The sequence below is a fragment of the Psammomys obesus genome, unplaced genomic scaffold (assembly GCF_907164565.1).
Source record: "Psammomys obesus unplaced genomic scaffold, mPsaObe1.curated_primary_1811, whole genome shotgun sequence".
Taxonomy (NCBI): Eukaryota; Metazoa; Chordata; class Mammalia; order Rodentia; family Muridae; genus Psammomys; species Psammomys obesus.
In genome coordinates this window covers 12,815,978-12,831,654 of record NW_026595981.1, presented here as the reverse complement: position 1 = coordinate 12,831,654, position 15,677 = coordinate 12,815,978, and the positions used below count along the sequence as shown (strand labels likewise).

The 15,677-nt window shown below is 53.7% G+C and overlaps 1 protein-coding gene across 4 annotated transcripts in view; it reads right to left on the bottom strand.

Moving 5' to 3' along the window:
- Nucleotides 1-231: 231 nt before the first annotated feature.
- Cuedc1 (CUE domain containing 1) overlaps nucleotides 232-15,677 on the bottom strand; it is an 84,053-nt gene continuing 68,607 nt past the window's right edge. For all 4 annotated transcript variants that reach the window (XM_055620298.1, XM_055620301.1, XM_055620300.1 and 1 more), the window contains exons 3-11: nucleotides 15,470-15,597; nucleotides 10,664-10,790; nucleotides 9,849-10,041; nucleotides 8,620-8,703; nucleotides 6,856-6,927; nucleotides 5,931-6,024; nucleotides 5,193-5,251; nucleotides 4,202-4,272; nucleotides 232-1,775 (exon numbers count right to left, since the gene is read on the bottom strand). In XM_055620298.1, the coding sequence (XP_055476273.1) occupies nucleotides 4,205-4,272; nucleotides 5,193-5,251; nucleotides 5,931-6,024; nucleotides 6,856-6,927; nucleotides 8,620-8,703; nucleotides 9,849-10,041; nucleotides 10,664-10,790; nucleotides 15,470-15,597 (825 nt within the window). In that variant the 3' untranslated portion in view covers nucleotides 232-1,775; nucleotides 4,202-4,204. The remainder of the gene's footprint in view (nucleotides 1,776-4,201; nucleotides 4,273-5,192; nucleotides 5,252-5,930; nucleotides 6,025-6,855; nucleotides 6,928-8,619; nucleotides 8,704-9,848; nucleotides 10,042-10,663; nucleotides 10,791-15,469; nucleotides 15,598-15,677) is intronic.

Sequence of the window (15,677 nt, the reverse complement as noted above, 5' to 3'; positions counted from 1 at the left end):
CGCACAGGCAGCAGGCGTCACCACCTGAGGCGGTGTGCAGGGCGCCTGAGTCCTTTGGACCCTAGAAACAGTCTTGAGAGTGAACCCAGCAAGGGCACAGGAGGGTAGGGTGGGGATGGGAGAAAGCGGGGCCACCCAAGGATTCCTCACGTCTCCAGAGGCCAAACTCTCTCCCCTATGAAGGCAAAAGGAGGGAGGGTCCAGCCCACGCCGCCAGCCACATCAGAGCACCACGAGAACACCAAGTCTTTATTACCGGAATTCCTATGAAACAGCTCCAAGGAAACAAACCGCACACAGGATGGGGGGAAAAAACAACAAAGTGACACACACACAGACCTAGGGCTTTCCCCGAGTGCGGCTAGCCCTGGAGCAGGGAAGGCCCAGACACGTCTGGAGCTCAGTCTAGCTTCCCAGTGCTCCGGGGAGGTAGGGAGCTGTCCTCTCCAGGGGTCACAGGCCTGGCCCGGGGCCAGCGTGGTCCCCACCCCCACCCCGCACTGCACACGCTTCCGGACTTGGTTACTACTCCCTGCGCGCTCTGCTCTCCCGAGCCCGGGGAAGCTCGACCAACCTGCAGGAGTTGAGGAGTCGAAGCGATTGCGGTCCCATTCCCGCTACGCTCCCACTTCCTGCCAGCGCCTACCACCCAAGCATCCTCCACCAGGGTCCCACCCGCGCCTGCCCAGGCTTCCAGGCTCTCTCTAAAGGTTAGCGCGTTCCCAGGTCATGGGACAGCGGCACGTCCCTTTGGCAGCGGTTGGTGCCGGCTAAGAGTCCTAGAATCGGAGTGTTCTTTCTCAGGTTACCTCTGGTTCTCCACCTGGGGCACCCACTGAGGCAAGTTCTTGTTTCTAGGTGCTTACCAGGCCCCTCCCCTGCCCCAGGCTGGCAGCCTCTGCAGCTTGCGCTTCAGCCCTGCTCCTTCTCAGTTGGGGTCACTCCCACCCTGAAACTCCAGCGCCTCCCCATCTTATAAAAACGAAGGGACTGGTCCAGCCCCTGAGGAACTGTGATGTAAATTTACAACCAGCTTCCGTCTTCTGCCAAACTAAAGACCCTGCCTAGACAGAATCCCTCCAGCTCCGGGGTCACCCTCCCCATCCCTGCTGGGTCAAGAGGAGGCTGCTGGAGGTGACAGCCAGCCCTTAATAGAAGCAGCCCTATGAGCTGGACCTGACAAGGCCAGAGTGTCCAGAGTTCCGTGGAGGGGGCGGGGCCAGGAGTCAGCAGTCAGGGGCAAGGCTGAGGTGCAGACCTTTGGGGAAAAAAGGCCACGGGGTGGTGGCGGAGGGTGGGGGAAGTTCAGACCCACTGTGACAGGCCAGGAGAGAGGGGAAAGAAGCAGGAGAACCCTCATCAGGCTCAAAAAGCCTCAGGATGGGTCATTTTGCAGTTCCTAAACTGCAACCTTGGCGCTTCCTAGGGTCTTGACTTTTTTTCTTTTCTTTTCTCTTCTCTTATTTTCTTTTCTTTTCCCTTCTTTTTCTTTTGAAGGGAGGGGTGGTTCCTGTATTTCTGCTCATTCCCTGTAGAGGAGCCAGACTATAAGTGGGATTGTGGCTGGCTTCTGTCCCTCCTCCAATCACAAGCAACTCTGAAAATTCTTAAGTCCTGTGGAAAGTGGCAGTGGCTGGGCTGGGCTGTGGCTGAAGAAGCCTGGGCCTTGGTGTGCAAGCACCATCTGTCTCTGCTGCAGCTGGAGGGCACTGGTGTTGCTCTCTGGTCGCCTCCACAGGGTCAGAGCAGCTCTGGCAAGGTGAAGTCGACAGCACCTGGAGAGCAGGGAAAATGTGTGAAGTTTTCATCAAAGGGGCACCCTGGTCTTTCCCCGCCACTGGTTCTTGGAAAATATGAGGTGCCTCCTCCTTTCTCCAGTGGCTCAAAATCATCCTGGGGACCCTGCTCAACTTCAGGGACCTCAGCAGCAAGACATGGAGTTGGAGAATGGCATGGGAAGGAAGCCCCTGTATGGGGAGGCCTCACAGGTGGGAGACTGACCCACCCAGTCTGTGTCTGGTTAGTATCTCCAAGTAGCTTACACTAAGAAGACTTGAAGGGGCAGAAAAGCAATCCCAGTCTAGAATTTGGTGGGCTTCAGGCACCAGGCTGAGCTCTTAAGACTTTTGCTCAGAAGACACATGAACAACAAAACAAAACAAATAAACAAAAAAACCCAACAACTATGGCAGAAGTAGGGCTAAAGTGGTGTTTGGTGGCCAGGTAGTGGTGGCGCATGCCTCTAATCCCAACACTCAGGAGGCAGAAGGGGTAAGATCTCTGTGAGTTCGAGGCCAACCTGGTCTAGTTCCCGGATAGCCAGAGCTATAAAAAGAAATACTTTCTCAAAAACAAACAAACAAAACAAAACAAACAAAAAGTGGTGTTTGGTGATGGGATTAACAGGTAGAGCAATGAAGATATGAGTGACAAATCTGTCAAGACTCTGATGGGAAAAGGTAGAAGGAGAAAGGAAGCAGGGAGAGGTTGGCTGGCAGCGAGTTGACAGGATGCTCTGTAGAGACCACAGGGTACAGGAGGGACCTAGCTGATCTGGAAGAGCAGCTACTATAGAATGGACAGATGGGCCCTTAGAGCAGGAAGGGAGAAGACTGCGGAGAGTCAAGGGCAGAGCAACGGATAGGCAGGCTCCTAGGAGGGGAGAAGAAAAATCAGAGCTTCTGGGGTTATAGGCAAGCCAGAAGAGTTTCAGCCAAAACCTGAGCACTGAGTGTGGACAGGAGCACCAATGCACAGCAGGCCCTGGACCTGCCAGGAGACATCCTTGATTCAGTCTCTTTCTGGAGGCTGCCAGGTTGCAGTAGACAAAGCAGGATGCTGGCTTTTACCGTGGGGACCTGAGAGGGGAAAAAGCTGGAAGACTCAAAAGTGATGAGCAAGTCCTGACGTGGGGTGGCTTTGGGAGGTACTTGTTTTCCCTAGGGACCAGTGGGATGAAAGATGGGGTAGGAATGTGGGTATTTTCCTGGCTGCCCTTACTTGGGTACTCCAGAGAAGTGGGAAGCTGGGGTGAAACTCTGTGAGTGAGGAAAGCCTGGGGAACAAAGCAGAAGAAAGCTTAAGAATGTGGACATGGGACAAGAGGGAAGAGGGTGCTGCCTACATTTGCTGGCTGTGCCCTCTCTTGCCTGGGTATCTCATCTCTACAACTACCCTAGGAGGAGCGTCTGTTCCTCCATATTGGAAACAGACCTGCCACATCACAGCTCAAGAAAGCCTAGTAGATGCTGAACGCTAGAAGCAGGACAGCAGCTGGACAAGCAAAGCAGATGGGTGGGCAGGCAGCTTTCTCATTGGGGGTGGGGCACACGGAGAGGGACAGGCATGCCTAGGCTCTGTAGGAGATGCTGGCATTCCCTATGTACATCCCCCAGAAGAGTATACAAGGGAGACAGGAGGAAAGGCAGCCCAGCCCCGGGGCTCTGGACAGAAGTAGCCATTCCAGGGGCTATTTCCTGACCTTCAGCAGATCCCTGACCATCCAACCTAGGCAGAAGACTGAACATAGTTCTGCATGTTCGTGGCTACCACAATGTTTCTTACATTAGCCTCTTAATATTCGCTGTGTGTCCTGGAATTTCTTTTCAGTGGGGCTGCAAGCTTTTCAAGGTTAAATGCTGATTTGTTTTTTTTTTTTTTTTTTTTTTTTTTTTTCTGCTCAGGGCAGCTGTCAAAGGCAGGTGCGATTATTGTTTGCCAAATGAAAAAAACAACCAAATTCTTAAAAGTTTAAAAGCCAGGTGTGATGTAGCAAGTCTGTAATCCCAGCACTTGGGAAGAGGAGACCGGAGGGTCTGAAGTTCAAAGCCAGCCTTGTCTGTATCAACAGTGCATTCAAGGGTAGCGGGGTTACATAAAACTGCATTACAAAAAAAAAAAGTGGGCAGTGGGTGGCACAGGCCTTTAACCCCAGCACTCAGTACTTGGAAGGCAGAAGCAGGCAGATCTCTGAGAGTCTGAGGTCTACAAAGTGAGATTAAAATATATATATATATATTTTAATATATATATATATATATTTTTTAATATATATATATATGCTGGTTTGCAGGGGGAAATTGTGTTCTGCCACAGGAGAAGTAAACCAGGATCAGTGCTACTTCTGGATCCCTGAGGAGACACATGGTGGGGTAAGGTCTTCGCCCAAGCTGCCCCTGCAAGCTGTGGCCCCAAGCCATACCTCTTACTGTCCTTCTCTTAGGGCCTCTTCCACCTTAGGCACCTCCTGCCGCCTTCCCCGGAAGTCTTCATCTGAAAGGCAAAGGGAAGCCTCATCTCCCACGTGCAGAACCTCATTCCGGCCTGTCCCCAGGCTGGGCAGGGGAGCTGCCTCAACTCTGTCCCTTTGCTTGGATCCTGATCCCCAGGTAGCGGCGTGAGTGTGTGGTGAGAGAGTCAAATGGCAACCCTGTGCTGGCCTGCCTCTACCACTGAGCTCTAAGGCCCTGGATAAGTCTTACTCTTGTATGGGCCTTGGTTTCCTAATCTATTAAGTAGGATAGGGGTGATGGGGTATCCAGAAGACTGCTGAGGCCTTCTAGTCTCTGTATCTGGGTGTCTCCTAACCCTTTAAGAGCCTGTGATGAAGGCACATCCTTGGGTGGCCTAGCGAGGTCTTCTGACCCCTTGTGGCCTTTGGAAGGGACTGGATAAAAAAAGTTCAAGGCCTTCAGGCTAGAGTTTTCTTTTCTTTTTTTTTTTTTTTCTTTTCTCTTTTGCATTTTTGAGACAGGGTTTCTCTGTGCAAGCTCAGGCTGTCCTGGAACTCACTCTGTAGACCAGGCTGGCCTCGAACACACAGAAATCTGACCGTCTCTGCCTGTGCCTCTCAAGTGCTGGGAAAGGCATGTGCCACCACTACCTGGCTAGACCGAAGCTTTCTAACTTGTCCATCTTTGAGGGCTGCCAGTCTGTCCCTCACTCCCTAGAGAATATTCTCCAGGAACAGTGTCTGGCACGCTGGGCTCCCCTTCAGAGACTACAGGAAGGGGGTGGTATTGTGTTCACCACATGCCAAGGGTCCACATTTCCACGGGCCACCTGCCTGCCAACCCTTGACATGTCCCCCAGACTGCTGCCCCCCTTGCTGAACATTAGACAGCCGGGACCTCCTCTCAAAGGGTCGCCCATCACAAGCAAATTGGAGTTCAATGTTCCCCGCCCTGCCTCACCATAAGCATGGCCCTCCACATCATCCAGGAGGTTGGCTGTCGATGCAGCAGCCCCCAGCCTGTCGGACTGCTCAGGAAAACTAACCCAGAGATGAGTGGGTACTGTCACCACTTATTCAGTCTGCCTGTGCTCTGTCCTCCCACCCGCCAACCTCAAGAGGCTTCTACCATCCCTTCTGTCCCCAGACTGCCTAACACTGCCCAGGCCCCTCTCCTGGGATCAGCCAAGCAGCTAGCCAGGCCCGACCCCCTTATTCTGCTCCCATCTCTGGTGACTTTCTCCTCGTCCCCCTTTGGCTACTCAGCTTTCAATATCCCTGGGCTCCTTTGGATAAGCAGGGATGAGAGCTCGGATATGGAGACAGGGAAACATCTTTTTGTTCAAAGAACCAAAAGTGGAAAAGCAGGCCTCTGGAGGCAAGGCTGCAGAGGGGTGAGGGTGGCTATGAGCCAGCTCAGTTAGCAAAATTAGGGAGAGGTTTGTTGATTTCAAAAGGAGGACCACGCTTTCTCCCAAAGTGCAGATGACTCAAGGCCAAAAGTAGAGAAGGCATAGGAAGGACAGTGTCCTAGGGAAGGGACACAGGAGCTGTTCACAGGGTGTCCTGGTTCCCAAGCAAGGAGGAGAGGCCACAGATCCCACACCAGAGGAAGGTGCAGTTTCAAGGGGTCCAGCTGGGACCTCCATCACTGTTCCTAAGGCTCGCCACCCCAACCCAGTGCCAAGCAGAAGGATACGACGGAAGCTTCGGTAAATGTTTCCTCTTTGACTTCCTCATTTTGGTCTTCTCAGAGAAGGCTCGGGCTAGCTCAAACAGCTTCCTACGTGTGGCTGGGGCAGAGAGACTCGTGAGCCCTCCGTGCTCCAGCCAGCCAGAGCATCAGATGGCTTCCCTCCAGGTTTGGGGGCAGCCAGGGCAGCACCAGGCCCCTTGGGTGGGGACTGGGAAGAGGAAAGTGACAGGAATTACAGACACCAGTGCCACCTAGGGAGCAAGTGTGCCATCCCAGGTCGGCCTCCAGGGGCAGCACAGGCCACCACTAATCAAGTACATGGCCTGCCTCCAGTCCAAGATCCGGGTATTCCTTCCCTAGAGGCAACAGCGGCAGATCTTGGCTTTCTTTCCCGCCTCCGGTTGCGACGGCCTTCCCGCCCCTCCCCAGCCACCTCCACAGTTGGTGCCAGGATTTCCATGACTCATCGGAAATTTCCCCTGAAATAAAACCTTGAAAGGATCCCAGCCTCATCCCCACTGGTTATGGGTCTGTGAACAGGAAAGAGGAGAATGACAAAAAGCGGGCAGTGGGAAGAGGTCTCTGTCCCCAAAATGTCTCCCATTCCCTCAGAAAACAGACTCAGGCAGTGACTCCTGTCTTGGCCAAGCCCTCACACCACAGAGAATGTGAACGCTGACACGCATTATTTTTCTGCAGACAGCTGGCTCAAGAGGATTTAAACTTAATTTGTCTCCAGACTCAAGCTGCAGAATAAAGGAAGGAAAGAAGGCTGGGGAGCTGGCCTGTGATTAAAATGTCACCTGAGTTCACCAAGAGTCAATAGCATTTAAAACCCTCAGGTTGGGGAGGGGCCCAGCTCTCTTCTGAAGCCACGGGGGCCTGCCTCAGAGAGCTGGGAGAAGGAGGGGACAAGATCAGGACTCACATTTTCCCATGTGTTTTAACTTGTCCCTGAATAAGGCATCTTCTGACGCAGTGGGGTTGGTATCACTGGTTCCTGGAAGGAGGAGACACCTGCTAAGGGACCAGGCCCACTGGGTCTCAGAGGTCCCACTAAGAGTGAGCGAGAAGCTGCCAAGGCCCCAGGGAAGTAAGTCAGAGGGTGCCCCTCCATGGTGGTTTCTGTCCGTCCTTTCATTACAGCAAAAGTGCAGGCTTCTTCCCTAACCGCAGGAGTTTGAGGAAAGTTGCAAGAGTGCAGCCGTCCTTCTCCAAAGGCACCTTTTCCTCTTCTGAGCAGATGGGGGCAGTCTTAAGATCTGCTGCCCATGTGGGAAGCTGGCTGGCATTGGGCCCCAGCTTCTATAACAGCCCGTACTCTCAAAGTCATGATGCTAGTTTGAAATGAGCTGGGTGGGGAGCTTTACATCATGGAAGGCCCCAGGGACCGCAAACCAGGCTTCTCCGGCACCCAGAGCAGAATATTGACCCTCTGTGCTCCCTAACCCCAGTGAATTGAAGCAGAGGGGACATAGAGCCAAGAATGCTGGGCAGATCCCGTCCTCCCAGGTGTTGGACAGGAAGGAGAGCAGGGCTCAGGTAAGAGTCAGAACCCAGTGAGCCACCTGGGGGGAGCCTCCCAACTCTCTCTCACCGCCCTTCAGCCTTAACTCACCAGCCTGTAACTTGGCTCATCCTGAGTCACCTTGCCTCCTAAGTTCCCTTTGAGTCCCTCTGATCCAGCTCAGCAGCCCCAGTGTCCCTCATTAATTTGGGATCAAGGACGAGAAGCTCTGTGAAAAACTCCCAGATGAACATCTGGTGGGGCCTAAGCGCCTGGCCTCTTGCTTATGAATCAGTTCTATGGGATTTTCTCTCTCTGAGCTGGGATTAGCAGGGCTCCTTCCCCTTCTGTTCCTGCCTTCCCGGCTCAGCTGTAAGAAGGAGGCTCTCTCTGCTCCCTGAAAAACTGTTGAGCCTTTTTTGAATATGTACATGGGGTGCCGGGCAGTAACTGGCTGGGGATCCAGAGGCCAAGTATGAAAACAGGGCCTCTGTTCACACTCCCAGCCTCAGCTCTGCTCTCAGCCCGTGCATCCTAGCAATACTGTCTGGCCTTTCAGCCCCAGTGCTGCTGGCACTGGGGGGAAGTCGGGTGGTAGTTTGAAATAAGCTGGGCGTGGTTAGAGGACAGACTGTAAACAGGGCTTCTCTGGCCCTCTTGGGACAGTTCTTGCTAAACCACCCTGTGCTCCAAGTTCAGAACGTCTCTTGCTCGCATACTGCAGTTGACATCTCAGAGCAGACCATCCTCAGCTACTTTAGTGAATGAACGGGCCTTCCTGGATTGATCTCACCCTCTTTTCCTCCGTGCACTGGATACAGTCAACATGTATGTCTTGCCTTTGCTTACTAATTAGGCAGTGAGCCTCATTAGGCCACGCCTCACAAGACTCGGAGGCCTTTCTACTCTCAGCTGCTATTAAGAGACATTACGTGGTTCAGCATGTCCTCTAGTAGCCCAAGATCCAGAAATAGTTGGGAGGTCAGTCAGCCTACGGTAACCTACGGCTCGCAGGCCAGCAAGAACCTAGGGCCACTCAGTGAAGCGGTTATCTCACCCCACAGAAGGCCTCCCTTCTGGCTTGCTAAGGTCCACCCTTGCTCTGTCTCCTCAGTCTACCCCTAAACTCTCAATACAGGCGGTAAAGTTGGGGTGTGGGTTCTCTCTCAGGACAGCGGCGCTTACCTGGGACAGAGGCGGGGAAGCCAAAGTCATTCCCAACTGCCACGTTGCTGGATTTGGATTTCTGGGATTCATACTTCAATCGATCTGGAAAAGGAGACGGTTCTTATGAGGGAAGAGAACTCCAGGGTGCCCGGGGGGGGGGGGCACATCGGAGGCTGCTGAAGGCCTAACCCCTGAAAGCACACGTAAGTACACACACACGTACACACAAAATATTCACCCACAGGATCTACCAGCTCTCGAAGAGGTTGTGATGATAGAACAACCACCTGAAAAGCATTCGAGATGTTGGAATGCCACAGTTAGCAGCTTCCTGGGAATCCAAGCCTGATTTCTTACATTATTTTAGGGCCTTGATCAAGAGAGCTAAAGGCTCTCTTGGGACTCATGGTTCTCATGCCTCCTCTATGCTGGGGTTTGCAGGTGTCAGCTGCATGCACAGGCCAAACCTTTTTTGGGGGGTGGGGGGTTTCAACACTTTTTTTTTTTTATATGTAACTCTGGAAATCCTGGCACTCCCTCTGTAGACCAGACTGGCCTCGAACTCACAGAGATCCACCTGCCTCTACCTCCTTGAGTGCTGGGATTAAAGGTGCCCACCACCGCTGCCTGCCTGGCTCCAGCCACTTTTATGCTGCCTGTGGGGTCTGCTTCCCCCAGCCCAACATGCCAGCTGTACAATCTGTTCCTTCCCCCTCCCCGCCTCATCACATCAGATTCCCTCCCTCCCTCCCTCGGTGACCTTTACAACACCACCTCCACAGCCCTGTCTCCAAATCCTACCTCAAAAAGAAAAGGCAGCCTGGTTGGGGAGCAAATCCACCCATCCATGCATCATGAAAATACCCTGGTCTAACCTCCTCCATTCAGGAAGCCTCCCTTCTGGCACCTTGTCCTTGGGCACGAGACACTTCTGCCTTGTGGCCAGAAGTTCATGGGAAAGGCAGCATGCCTCCCCCTGTCATTCAAGCCAACCCTAATGCTGAGCTCAAACAGATATGCAGGGCAGAGGAGAAGGCCCAAGTGGACACACCCTTTTTCCTGTGGTTTCCCAGATGTTCCCAACCCCCCTACTGGCTGTATCCTGGAGCTCCTTCGAGACCCAGGGAGGGCCAAGCTTATATGCAGGTTAGAAAGCGCCGGGCATGCTGGCTTCCAGCACAACGCCTCCTGAGGCCTGAGGCTACTGCCCATCATTCTCTTCTTTCACAGCGAGGCTCAGTGCCCACCTCTCTCCAGGGCAAGGAGAAAGTCACGGTTGCGCTGCAGCTCCTTCATGAACTCCTCATTCTGCAGGAAGAGGGCAATTCTCTCGTCCTCCAGGTACTGCTTCCAGCGGCTGTCCTGGTCGCAGGCAGCAGGCCCTGGCACGGGAGGTGGGCCTCCCTCTCCACTTGTAGGCTTGGAGGCCCCGGGGTGACCCTGAGGAAGAGCGAGCATACAGATCACCTACTTAAATCCATGTACACCTGTACCCACATGTGCGCCTTCCCAGAATCCTCCAGCCCCATCTTATAGCTCCCTCCTCCCAATGGAACCCAGTCATTAGCCAGCATTCACTGGGACAGCTCAGAACTGTCTCTGCCTCAGAAGCAGGAAGGACATCAAGAGGACGTTTCCTCCCAACCTAGAGTCACCTCATTCCTGCTTCTGGAACCTAAATCCTCCTAAAAATCAATTTGCAAACAGCTCAATCACCTGCCTACACCAGTTGCATGCCCCCAATAGCAAGGCACCAGTACATGTGAAAGAAGGTCCCAGAAAGAGGAAGGCGGCGCAGCCCTGGGCCCCACCATTAGCTACAGCGTTTCCCTCCCTCTGTCCTGAGGTCCTCCTCAGGCAGCCACCTTCCCAGGGCCCAGTTGGAACCATCAGGCCAGACAGGAAGCCAGGCTGTGGATTCATCTTCTTTTCTTACAAACTCTTATCTACAGAAACAGTTCCTCTGCCTGGGCTTGAAAACCAAGAAGCAACAGATTGTCACTTAGCCCAGAAGAGAGGCTGGACAGGCAGGTAGGCGTGGAGGTTTAAGGTAGCTGGTTACCTGAATGCTGTCCACCTGCTGGGGCAGGATTCGGAGAAAGTCATCTGGGAGGTTGCCCAGCAGGGGTGGGTTCCAGTTCCTGTAGCGCCTCTGACTTGCAGGTTGTCCGGAGCCCAGGACATCAATCCTGGGGGATGGGAGGTGAGAGAACAGGCCTACTAGCTACAGTTCTGTTGGCTCATCACAGGCCCTGGGACAGATGGAGGTCTTACTCAGAGTGTCCTGAGCCCACACTGCCTTCAGGACGAAGGCAGAGACATGCGTACTGCTGAATGAGGGAAATGGTACGTACGCCAAGAAGGATGGCAGCCAGGCGAGGGCCAGTGGGGATCTCTCCCTGTCATCACTGTGGCTCCCCTCAGTCAGCTCTGCTTTCCTTAACTCCTCAGCCTTGGCCTTGGGATTAGGCTACTTTCCTGTCACTCAGTGTCTGTGGTGTAAATGTCAGTGTTGTGGATTTAGATACAGACTTTATGGATGTCCCCTACAGATGGGGTGTGGGGGTGTGGTTCTCAGACGCTTCTGTGCTTGTGTCTCTAGCTGGCACAGTGCCCAACTGTTAAGTGGTAGATACAAGCAGCCTGCCAACAGTCCATCCTGTCCTTGTTTGTTGAGGAAGGGAGCTCCCAAGATTCCTAGACAATAAAGCAGATCTGAGTTCCCATTCTGGCTCAACTACAGCCAGCAAAAGGAGGAGCACAGGAGAGACCCTGTTCTGGCCCCTGGTGTCTTGTTATCAAATCTAGACCTTGCTGACCTCCTGCCAAGGTTCTGGGAGTCCCCCCACCCCCAACAAGCTGCAGCTTGAACAGCTGGAGGCCAGCGTTAGGCTCTTGTTTCCAAGGGTTCTATGGAGCCTCTCTTCCCAGGCAAGGTGTACCTGTGCCAGACAGCCAGGCCAGGCCAGGAGAGGAAGAAGGGCCTGGCTGCCCTGACCCCAGGCTCCATCCTCAAGCCCAGGCCTGAAAGAAGGCTGGAGCTGGGCCAGGAGCTCCACAGCTCCTCAGCGGCCTGCTGCGTGGCAACCGCAGGACACGTGTCCTGCTGAATCAGGGAAATGACACATGGAGAGAGCAGGCGGCTGTGGGGTGGTGGGGGCCATGCTGGGCTCAGCCTGGCTTTGATTTTGGCCTCCAGCTCCAGGAATCCCTCCACCCCCTCACTGGAGGGGAGCTTTTCCGTCTGCTGCTAACTTGTGGAAATAACTTCCTTTCCTTTTCTATTTTGGGCTGGTGGCCCAGTGGGTATGAGGGGAGGGCGGGGGCAGCAGCAGATGGATAACCAGCTGCTAAGTGCTAGGGGCAGCCTGGAGACACACAGGGATCTCCAGAGAGGCGCCTGCAGGGGAACCCAGGACACAAATTCCCAGGCCAGGTTTCCTTCACAATGCTCTGCCACTTGTGTCCCTGTCCCAAGTTCTGTTTTCCTCCCGAGGGCCTTCTGTCAGTCCCACAGACACCACTTCCAGCCATAATGGAAGAAGGCTTGTCCAGTCCAGGCTTCGTTTGGGGTGAGGTCACACCTGGAAGCCACCCAGGGTAGCTGCACAAGGAAACTCTGACCAAACTCTGACCAAAACCCTTCTAGACATTGTGGGGTAAGAGCTGACTGACTTTCTTTTCTTTCTGTCTCCCTGGCTGCCGAGCTGAGGTCCTGGAGAAAAGACTGGCTCAGTCTCTTCCAAGCCTCATGATGAAGTCACCCTCAGCTGCAGGGGGCTGGCCCAGCCCAGGGAGCCCAGCAACTCCGTTGTGGTTGGAAAGGAATGTCAGAAATGAGCTGTGAGGCAAAACTTCCAAGGCTGCAATTTCAACACAAAAACAGCAGGCGGCCTGTGGAGGGGTATTGGGGCTTCTGAGACTCTGGCAGATGGAGGGAAGGACTGCAGTCGGGGAGGGGGAAGGAGACAGAGGCCAAGAGGATCTTCAGGGACTAAGTAAGCCCTTGGAGACCCCAAACTAGAACTTCAACCTGAGCAGGCGGCAGGGGGCCCCTGCTTATCCATGGGATGTTGGACCTAGCTAGGAAGGATTTCAGAGATGGGCCTTTCCAGAAGTGGTTTTAGTGCAGTCTGGATGTGCAGTTCACAGTGGACCAGATCCTGTCACAGGTCCCATAGCTGCGTCATTCAGGCAAAACCTGAGCAAAGGATCCCAGGATTCCAGGTTTGTTTCTCTGGGATGGCCCTGCCCTCCTTGGGCCTAGCAGGACAGTATCTAAGCTCTGAAACTCTGCCCTATCTCCAGGCTCATCCTGGAGACATGGTGACAGAAAGGGGCTGACCTGTACCCCCTCTCAAATCTAACCTGCAGCAGCCAAAGATTTTTAGAATACCAGCCTCCCAGTGGCCTGCTGTGATTTGTCCCCCACAGTCTCCTGTAGTTGCAAGCCCTGTTGGGTCCCCAGGACCAAGAGTGGAGAATCCCCTGTGCTCCTCTCCACCCACTCTGGTGCACTACAGTTCCAGGAGTTCCCCGAGATGGCCCCCTGTCCCTGCCTCCAGGCCTTCACACGTGCCATTTCTTCCACCTGGAACACATTCCGGTCTTCAGTTTCGCTAGACTACTGCTAGGACTTAAGGCCGTAGCTTGGGTAGCAGCTTTTATGAGCCCTCATGTGGGCTCCCTACATTCTGGTCTACAGAAGAGGGGCCCAGAGGACAAACAACACGCACACAAATTGTAATTGAAAATATTTAAGTTCTTTGGAATAAGTGTTATAGTTTGGATCTGCAACGTCCCCCACGGGCTTGTATGTTTCAATACCTAGCCTCTGGTGGCACTGTTTTGGGAAGGTTTACGCGTAGGACCTAGATCTAGTAAGTCACTAGGGGCCGGCCTGCCTCTGGCTCTGGGCCAGCTCTCTCTGCTTCCCGATGCACAGTGACGGAAAGGCCCAGGGCCCTGCCCTCTTGCAGACAGAACAGCTCTGCTATGCCTTCCCTGTCATAACGGACTAAAATCCCTCTCAAACGCATGAGCCCAAATCTTTCCTCTCTCAAGTCCTTGCCTTTTTTTTTTTTTTTTTGGTCACAACAACACAAATGAAATAGAGGATATGAAAACAGTAACAATACACAAGTCAGTCGGGTTGGTGGTGGCCCACACATTTAATCCCAGCACTTGAGAGGCAGATCTCTGTGAGTTCTAGGCCAGCCTGGTTTACAACATCAGTTTTAGGACAGGTAAATCTAGACAAAGCAGCCTTGTCTCAAAACCCTGCCTCTCCCTGCCCAGCCTCCCAGAAAAAACCAACCCACCAGAAGTCAAAGGAAACCCATTTACCCCTGATCTTGGTAAGCTGCCACAGGGTGACCTCTGTGCTCTTCTCACCCAGGCCTCTAACTCCTGCTCCCCGAGCCTGCATCTTCTGTACCACTTGTGACAGGTCCTAGTTCTCCCCTGTCCCTGACTCAATGGAGGACCTCTACCCCACCCAGCTAACTTTCCAGACTTCCTCAGCCCTCTAAGCTACAGTCTAACTTCTTAGCAGGGAGGTGAGGACACAGCAATGAAGTCAGACAGCCTGAAAGTCAGGTGACCTGGGTGGACGCCCCAGCTCCAAGCCCTGCAGACAGCAGTGACCCTCTCTTGAGGCTCAGCATCTAGCATCTTCAGCTGTAAAATGGGCGACTGCAGTGCTTGCCACCTGAAGTGGCATGTCTCTGGCATTTGAAGGGTACTTAGCAAATGGTAGCTGTTCTTACTGGCTCTCCAAGTCAGGTTCCCCGCTACCACTGTCCTGGGGCTCCTAAGATGGCTCGCGTGGGGAGAGGGGATTACAACAGCAGGTCCCCCAGTTTGTCATTCTAAGAAACAGCGGCCGCAGAACAAAGTGACCATACCTAGGCTCCAGCAGCCGCCAAACACAGGGCCCAGAAACGCAAACACCTCACATGCAATGGACACTGCTGGCAGCCAGGTTCATTTTAAGCTTCCAAATAACAGGAGTCTCAAAGCTGAGACAAGTCTCTGGGGACCTTGCTGCCCACTCTCCTGTCTCCAGTCATCAAACTAGGAACCAAACATCAGACCAGAAAACCACACAGCTTCACATTGCTTAAAATCCCCTCACCATCACTAGCCCAGGGGTGACAAAGAGTCATCCCACGGGTGACTGGTGGCTACCTGGGGGTGCTGGGTTGGGAGGGATTCTGAGGTTCTTCTCGCTACAGCAGGAGACCGCACAATGATTAACCATTAACATGTCCACAGGCCGAGGGAGGGAAGAGTCAATACAATATTTCAGGAGCTCAGCTGCCTACCCTGCCTCTCCCTTGATTACACATTCCCAAAACCCGGAGGCTGTACCATATTTAATTAATTGCATCCCACAGGCATATGCTGCTACAGCCAACTATTTTATGTGGGTTCCAAACTCGGGTCCTCCTGTTTCCTCTGCAGGCACCTTACCGGCAGCCATCTCCCTCGCCTTCCACTTACTGACTCGCTAAATCAGCTGGCCACTGACCTCCCCGGGAACTGCCTGCCTCTGCCACTGCGGCTGTGGTGTTGCAGATGTGGGCTGCCATGCCCAGCTTTTACGTGCAGAGGGCTAGGAATTCAAGCCCATGGTTGTGCAATAAGCACTCTGCCTACTGAGAGCCGTTTCCCCAGCCCCATGGTGTGGAAGTTCTGTAAGTTCTCCTTGGGGGTTGGGCTACAATGTCCCTTGCCACGGGAGAACCTTGCAGTTGGTAGGACAGTCTCTGGTGGGGGACAGCCGGTTTCCCCGATGTGTCTAACGCCACCCCGACTCCCATCTCCATCTCTACCCACTGTGCCCTGAGACAGAGAGGACTCTCACCGGGGAGGCGGAGTTGGAGGAGCCATCAGGTAAGGCCTGTCGAACACGTGCATGTGGTAGGCCGGAGGCGAGTACACAGGCGGGGGCTCTTCCTCAGAGCTGTCGGGCTCCAAGGTCCTTTCCAAGATCTAAGTCGGAGACGACAGAGAGAGACACAGTAGTAATTATTGGTTAGGACCTGAATACTCCATCCTTGAACCTCAGCGGC